The sequence below is a fragment of the Colobus angolensis genome, unplaced genomic scaffold (genome assembly GCF_000951035.1).
Source record: "Colobus angolensis palliatus isolate OR3802 unplaced genomic scaffold, Cang.pa_1.0 Scaffold185, whole genome shotgun sequence".
Classification (NCBI taxonomy): Eukaryota; Metazoa; Chordata; class Mammalia; order Primates; family Cercopithecidae; genus Colobus; species Colobus angolensis.
In genome coordinates, this window is record NW_012114988.1 from 1,816,799 (window position 1) to 1,825,341 (window position 8,543).

Consider the following 8,543-nt stretch of genomic DNA (forward strand, 5'->3'; position numbering starts at 1 on the left):
CTATTCTATTCTATTCTATTCTATTCTATTCTATTCTATTCTTTCTATTCTGATGGAGTCTCACTCTGTCATCCAGGCTGGAGTGCAATGGTCTGATCTCAGCTCACTGCAACCTCCACCACTTGGTTCAAATGATTCTCCTTCCTCAGCCTCCTGAGTAGCTGGGATTACAGATGCCTGCCATCATGCCTGGCTGATTTTTGTAATTTTAGCAGAGACGGTTTTCACCATGTTGGCCAAGCTGGTCTTGAACTCCTGACCTCAGGTGATCCACATGCCTCAGCCTCCCCAAAGTGCTGGGTTTATAGGCGTGTGCCACTGCACCTGGCCTATAGTTCTGATTTTATACAGGAGGAAACTGTAGTTCTGATTTTATACAGCAGGGAACTAAGGCTCAGAAAGGTTAAGTCCCTTGTCAAGGGTCACACAGATAGAAAATAACAGGACCCAAACTGGGACTCTGTTAGACTCAAACAGCCCGGGCCCAGACAGATAGGAATGTCTGATTCTCACAAAACGTCCTACTTGATGGAGGGATGCTTCCAGTCTGGGTGATTCTGCACTCCGGGGGACATCCGGCCATGTCTAGAGTCTACTGCTGTGACACTGGAGCCTGGGGTGGGGGGTGCTGCTGACATCCAGTGGGTGGAGGCCAGGGAAGCTGCAGAGCACAGGGCAGCCCCACCAGTTATGTGGCCCCAAACGTCTCTGGTGCCCTTATTTACAGAAAGCACCGTAAACTGAAGAGCATTTCCCACGCTGCAGAAGCCGGGCTCATGGGCAGCGAGGTCAGGGTAAGCTGGGCTCCCGGGGACAGGACCAGTGTGGGGGGGATGCCCATGGTCTCAGGAGCAGGCAGCCCTATCTCCCAGCCCCACATGTGACTAAGGAGGCTGGTAGGGAAGGCCTGTGGAGTGAGGGAAGGCTAGTAAGGGAGCTCCCTCCTTCAGGCCCTGGCTGGACTCTCGTGAAAAGTCTCCCCAGCAAAGCCGTCAGGCCATGGAGTACAGGACTGCCCGATCGCCAGCTCTGAAACCATATGAATACAGACCTCACTGAAGACGGGATACTTTCTGGGGAGATGAAATTGTTCTGGAATTAGACAGAAGTGGCGGTTGCACAATGTTGTCAACATGCTGAAAACACCGAATGGCATGCCCAACCATCCGTGCCCAACGACCAAGGATCAATGCAGGCTCTGGCCATGGAGGGGAGGCTCCTGCGGGGGCAACGGTAGGCTCAGGTGGGCTCGGGCCTTGACATTCTATGTCGATAAACATTTTTGAGACACACACACACACGCACACGCACACGCACGCGCACGCGCACACGCACACACGTACACGCACACGCACACACACAGATGTGCGTGGTCCCATGGGGCCAATGTGGTTACAGAGAAGTTGCCGTGTGGGTGGTAATGCCTGGTTCGATCAGGACTTAACAGGAAATGCTCCCAGCAAGGGTGGATGGCTGGGCGGGCCTCAGGGTGCCCACGTTCATTGCTAAATGCCAACAGAGGGCTTTGCTTCTTGGGAAACGTCTGCAGAATCAAATGTCTTTCTGGCTTTTCCCCAAGTGAAGCAGTGAAGAGGGTGTGTGGGGCGGCCTGGAGTTGGATCCTCAGGACACAGGGAGAGGGACGATGCCTGGATCCTGACGGGCCGCTCACCCCTCACTTGGCACCAGTCTGGGCTCTTTCCCCAATACCTGCTTTCCCAGTGGCCTCCATGTCACCGGCAGGTGTGAGCTTTGCCACAGAGGAAACTGCCCAGCACCAGGGGCTACAGCCAGGACTCCTGGGTAAGGGGCAAGTAAGTGGCCCAAGATGGGGCACTGGGCACGCTGCATGGACCTCACTGAGTTAAGATTTCATCAGAAGACAAAAGAGACATGTTCATCCCCCTAGCTGCAGGGGCTGCTGAGCGCACCATTCCCCCGGGCCTGGCTCCCCACCTCTGCAGCTGGGGCGCTTCTTTTTTTTTTTTTTTTTTTTTGAGATGGGGTTTTGTTCTGTTGCCCAGGCTGGAGTGCAGTGGTGCGATCTCGGCTCACTGCAACCTCTGCCTTCTGGGTTCAAGCGATTGTCCTGCCTCAGCCTCCCGAGTAGCTGGGATTACGGGTGCCCACCACCATGACCAGCTAATTTTTGTATTTTCAGTTGAGTCAGGGTTTTGCCATGTTGGCCAGGCTGGTCTCGAACTCCTGACCTCAAGTGATCTGCCCGCTTTGGCCTCCCAAAGCCAAAACATTACAGGCGTGAGCCACCACACCCGGTCTGCAGCTGCCATGGCTTCTGCCACTGCTAAGCTGAGCCTTCCACCTCCCCACTGCACCTGTGGACCCTGACTTCCTTCCAACCCACCCTCTATGCTTCCATTGGCAGAGCAGAGCTGCTTCCTGTTGCTTGCAACACAGGACTTAAGGCACCCCCCCGAGGAAGAGTCAGCCTTGCAGTGGGGGAGCTGGGCCTGCAGGCAACATGGCCTGGCTGTGAAACTCTAGGGATGGCGGGCAATAGAGGGAAGCTGCAGTCAGGTGGACTCACCAACAAGACTGGGGCCGTCACAGCTCCTCGTGAAGCCCCCTCCCTCTGCCTCCAAGCCCTGGGTAGACACTGCCTCTGCTGTTAACATGAACATAAACCAATCAACCTCAGTTGCCAACATTCACACGGGCAGATGCATCTGATGCCTGCCAGAAGGAGGCCAGAAGTTGAGTTTTCTAGGCCAGAATGGAAACAGTGGGAGTGGAAGCCAGGGTGAGTTGGATCCTAGGCCGGAAAGACCCAGGGAGTCCTCGGATGCCGAAGGGCAGGACTCCAAGGAAGGAAGACACATCTGTCTGTCCACAAGTCATGAGGAAGACCTGGGAGAACAGGGGCCTTTTCCTGGCCTGCAAGTTCAAAGATTTCTGTCTGGGCTGCACGTAGCAGCAGGGCCTCCAGTATTATCAACTCCACCGGTGGGAACCCCCGGACCTCAGAAGTCCCTGCCGCCACAGCTTTTTCCTGCCCAGTAGTTCTCACCACTAGGGGTCAGCATTGGATAAGGAGACCTAGGAGAGGCCCAGGGATCCTGCCCCGGCCTGCCCTGGGGGCCTGGTCCTTAGTAAACCATCCTGCTGTGGTTACCACGTCCAGGGATCCGGGCCCAGTGCCAAGTGCTTCTCCTGCTTTATTTCTTGGAAATCCTCACAAGAGCCCTACAAAGCACAGTCAACTCTTGAACGTGAGTTTGAACTGCATGGGTGCATGGGTCCAATTATCAGCAGATTTTCTTCCACCTCCATCACCCCTGAGACAGCAAAGCTAATCCTTCCTCTCCCTCCTCCTCCTCCTCAGCCACTCAGCATGAAGACAACGAGGATGAAGACCTTGATGATGATCCTCTTCTTCCAATTAATGAATAGCAAATATATTTTCTCTTCCTTATGATTCTCTTTTTTTTTTTTGAGACAGAGTCTTGCTCTGTTGCCCAGGCTGGAGTGCAGTGACTCGACCTTGGCTCACTGTAACCTCCGCCTCCCGGGTTCAAACGATTCTCCTGTCTCAGCCTCCTGAGTAAATGGCATTATAGGCACCCACTGCCACACCTGGCTAATTTTTGTATTTTTAGTAGAGATGGGGTTTCACCATGTTAGCCAGGCTGGTCTCGAACTCCTGACCTGAAGTGATCCACCCTCCTCGGTCTCCCAAAGTGCTGGGATTATACGTCTGGCCTGATTCTCTTAATAACATTGTCTTTGCTCTAGCTTACTTTATTCAAAGAATACTGATATGGTTGGCTCTGGGTCCCCAGCCAAATCGCATCTCCAATTGTAATCCCCACGTGTCAAGGGAGGGACCAGGTGGAGGTAAGTGGATCATGGGGCTGGTTTCCCCCATGCTGTTCTCATGACAGTGGTAGAATTCTAACGAGATCTGATGGCTCATAAACGTGTGGTAGTTCCTCCCGTGCTCAGTCTCCCTCCTGCCATCTTGTAAAGGTACCTGCTTCTCCTTTGCCTTCCGCCATGATTATGAGTTTCTGAGGCGTCCACAACCGTTCACAACTGTGAGTCAATTAAACCTCTTTCCTTTATAAATTACCCAGTCTCAACTATTTCTTTATAGCAGTGTAGGAATGAACTAATACAAATACAGAAAACGAGACAGTTAACACACAAAAGATGTGCTCACTGACTGTTCTCAGTAAGGCTTCTGGTCAACAGTGGGCTACGAGCGGTTACGGTTTAGGGGAGTCAGAAGTTACACATGGATTTAGCTGCACAGGGGATCAGCACCCCTAAGCCCTGTGCTGTTTAAGAGTCAACTCTATAGGCTGTTATCTCTGTTTTGAGTTGATGGATATGGAGTCCAGAGAGGTGAAGGCTCCTGCTCAAAGTCACACAGTCGGGAAGCACCTGGGGCTGGATTCGAACCCAGATCACATGGCTGTAACCACACTGTTAGCTGGCATCAGCTCTCTGCAGGACAACAAATCCTCTAAGAGCTACGTCCTCCCCCTGCCCCTACTCTTCAGGAGCTCCTCCCACATTCTCCTCCCAGCCTCTGTCACACTGAGCCCCTGGTGGCTTCTGGAGGACTCTCTAGCCACAAGCTCCCTGCAACTGCCCAGCCAAGCTCCCTGCAACTGCCCAGCCAAGCTCCCTGCAACTGCCCAGCCAAGCTCCCTGCAACTGCCCAGCCAAGCTCCCTGCAACTGCCCAGCCACCCTATGGGGAAGGTAGGGTGGGATTAAGACCCCAGTCTAGGCGCGGTGGCTCACGCCTGTGATCTCAGCACTTTGGGAGGCTGAGGCAGGTGGATCATGAGGTCAGGAGTTTGAGACCCATCTGGCCAAGATGGTGAAACCCCATCTCTACTAAAAAATACAAAAATTAGCCAGGAGCAGTGGCAGGTACCCATAATCCCAGCTACTTGGGAGGCTGAGGCAGGAGAATCGCTTGAACCCGGGAGACGGAGTTTACAGTGAACTGAGATCGTGCCACTGCACTCTAGTCTGGGCAACAGAGCAAGATTCTGTCTCAAAAAAAAAGACCCCACTGCCAGTGCAGTAACAAGTAAAAGGCACTGAATCCCAGAACAGTTGAGTGAGCAGCCCAAGGTCCCACAGGAGCAGGCAGAACAGACCTCCAGGGCTCTCTCTCCCGACCCGGACCCTCTGTCCCCACACACAAAGGCTACGCATCTCCTGGGAAAACAAAGTGTCTGGAAGTATTTTGAGGGTTTGGTTTGGGTTAGGAAAAAATTATTTGTTTCCTTAATGACCCAAGTAAGACATTTTTGCTGCAGAGACATTTGAAAAGAGGCCAATAAACAAACAAATAAAAAAAAGTCGCTACCACTCTGAGAGAATGAATGTTAATATTTCCATGTATTTCCTCCCAAATATTTTCCTAAGCAAATATGTATATTTTAAACAAACATTTTTTTTTTCCTTTCCTTTTTTTTTTAAATTTTTTTTGGAGACAGGGTCTCACTGTCGCCCAGGCTGGGTGCAGTGGCTCACTGCAGCCTCCACCTCCTGGGCTTAGGCAATCCTTTTGCCTCAGCCACTGGAGTAGTTGGGACTACAGGCATGTACCATGCCTGGCTAATTTTTCTGAATTTTTTGGTAGAGAAGGAGTTTTGCCATGTTGCTCAGGCTGGTCTCAAGCTGCTGGGCTCAAAAACAATCTGCCTGCCTCGGCCTCCTAAACTGCTGGGATTACAGGCATAAGCCATCGCACTTGGCCTTTTTTTTCCTAACAGTAGGTTGGGGTGTGTGGAAAAGTGAGTGTTTTCCCAGCATCTCCACATTCCCTGGGCCCAAGGCAGGTGGATAAAAGCCTGGTCCAGGCTCTGGGGGCGTGGTCTTGGAGGGACACCTATGATGCATTGCAGAAAGCCCCTCCCGCTGCAGGCCCTGCCCCTCTGCTTGTGTTCTGCTCTGCCCCACCCACCCCACCCTAGGTCTCCGATGTGAGTCGATGCCAGACGTCCTGGCTCCCAGCATGGCACTGCTAGCAGATGCCAGGCCCACCTGGGTGGGGAGGGTTCTCACCATGGCCAGCTCGGCCTCCAGCTCCTTCATCCGGTTGTCCTTGAGGTCCAGCTGGGAGCGCAGTGCCGTGGCGTGGTCTGTGGCCTCCTTGGCTTGGCGCCGCAGCTCCCACTTCTCACGCTCCAGCAGGTCCTTCTCCTTGGCCAGCGCTTTGACCGCGTCCTCGCTCTCCTGCGGGTGGGACGGGGAGAGAGCACCGTGGGTGTGACAGCCAGGTTCCTCCTGGCCCAGGGACGCCTAGAGGGGGCCTAACCCCTAGATAGAAAAAGAAGTGGGGAGGCCCCATCACATGTGTCCAGGAGACCTGGCTCTGTGGTGGGAAAGCCGTGGGCACAAACTCCAGCCCTGCCACAAACTAGCTGGAAGATTGGAACAGAGACAAACCCAGGAGATGCTGAGTAAATCCTTTTTGTGCTGCATGAATGAATAAGTGGGCAAATGACTGCTTTGGGTAAGTCATTCTACCTCATCATGTCTGGGTCCCCTGTATGTAAAATGGGGCAGGAGTCAATCCTATTTGTTTCAAAGAATTCTAAAGACCGAATGACTGCACGTGTGGGAAATACTTAACACAGTCTGACAGAAGTTAGGGTGCGATAGTTGTTTTGGGGCTTTGTTCTGTTTGGTAAATTGTGTTCATCACAGGGAAACCGGATCAACAGTAAGGAGGCACCAGAGACCCCAATTGTCTGGACTGCCACAAGGTCCGGCCACCACCCCACAGGGTCACAGCCTCTGAGAGAAATAGCTGCTGTGTCCTGAATGCAGCACAGTCCTCAGCCGCCTCCCCCAAGCCCCTCCCCAGGCTGGCCCTCCCGCATGAGCTGTTTTCTGTGATTGTCCAGGGAAGGGCCAGGCCCCGGCTGTGCCAGTCCCCAGAGCAGAGCCAGCAGGGAAGGACCAGACAGCTGAATTGGGGCTGTGACCTCTGTTGGCCGGAGCAAAGTTTCAGAACAACAGTCGTCCTTTTGAGAAGGACAGTCCCAGCGGGGAGCCCTACCCATCCACCCAGCCACCATCTTCCCATTCACCAAACTGAAAGCAAATCCAAGGTCTCCGTGTGGCCTGGAACCGTGGAGGGAGGCCACTATCCTGCCTTGTCTGACAAACCTGTCTCTGAAGGCCTCACTTCCAGATGGTGAAAGACGGGGAGGCCAAGGGAGAACTTGGCCTTTTCTCTGTGGCTGTCACAGAGTCGTAGCTATGGCCTTGGTTCTGGAGACAGAGGGAGAACCTGGGCCAAATCCTGGCTTTGCAATGACTGTGGTGAGTCATCCCTGCCTCAGTTTCCCCATCTGTAACCAGGGGATAACACCACATATGCTTTGGAGCGTTTGTGTGGGTCTGCATAAGGGAATCCACCTGGAGAGTTCTGCATGGGACTGGGTTCCCAGCAGGCACCTGCTCGCTTCACTCAGATCGCTGCTCAATTGTTTCCTCCTTCGAGAAGCCTTCCCTGGCCACCCATGTAAGAAAGAAGCCCCAGGTCCTCTCTAACCTGTTTTCTTTATTTGAAGCTGATACTGGTCTGTTATTCAACCGATATTTGTGGATATTTGTCTGGTACGAAACCAGACGAAAATCCCTGCACTCCTGGAGCTTATAGTGAAAAATTCTGCTACAGTGTAGAACTGACCACTGGGGTAAGGGTTGTCCCTGAGAACCCGCTGGTATACAAGAGGCTGCTTATAAAATGTCCCTGAATTAGGAGGAAGCCCCACTGGGACCCTCAGTATCATTTTTGGTTCATGCTACTACTCATGAACAGACCAAGTCTGAACAGAACCAGTCACTGGTTCATGCTACTACTCATGAACAGACCAAGGGCTCTAGGCCGGGTGGGAAGGCCTTGTAGATGCTTTCAAGTTTTGGACTCCCACCTCCTCGGGGTCATATTCCACGGCAGCAGGAAAGCTGGGCTCAGCAGCAACTTCATGGAACGTTCTGTACAGTGCTAAGGGTTTTAGGTGCATTATTTAAACCTCACAACCACCCCTCAGGCAGGGACTATCATTATCCCTATTTCACAGAGGAGCAAATTGAGGCCCAGAGAGGTAAAACAACTCCGCCAGCCCATAGACAGTGTGGTAGAGGCCTCGAGCCCTGCTGGTAGCTGAGGCAGGAAAGGAACGGAAAGGAGACCCCTGAGAAGTCTGGAACTGGAAGGGGGGTTGGAGGTGACGGGAATTCACAAGGGTGGGATTTGGCCAAACCTCGTGGGGCCTTGGATGACAGGCCTGGGAGCTGAGGTTCTGTGGGGCTGCCAGCACTCGGGGATCACATGGACATAAGAGGGGAGTGTGGCCGAGGCAGGCAGATCACCTGAGGTCGGGAGTTCGAGACCAGCCTGACCAACGTGGAGAAACCTCGTCTCTACGACAAATACAAAATTAGCGGGGAGTGGTGGCGCTTGCCTGTAATTCCAGCTACTTGGGAGGCTGAGGCAGAAGAACTGCTTGAACCTGGGAGGCGGAGGTTGCGGTGAGCCGAGATTGC

General features: G+C 53.2%; 1 protein-coding gene across 4 annotated transcripts in view; it reads right to left on the minus strand.

Moving 5' to 3' along the window:
- KAZN (kazrin, periplakin interacting protein) overlaps nucleotides 1-8,543 on the minus strand; it is a 538,050-nt gene that overhangs the window by 71,859 nt on the left and 457,648 nt on the right. For all 4 annotated transcript variants that reach the window (XM_011939915.1, XM_011939916.1, XM_011939917.1 and 1 more), the window contains one exon: nucleotides 6,048-6,218. In XM_011939915.1, the coding sequence (XP_011795305.1) occupies nucleotides 6,048-6,218 (171 nt within the window). The remainder of the gene's footprint in view (nucleotides 1-6,047; nucleotides 6,219-8,543) is intronic.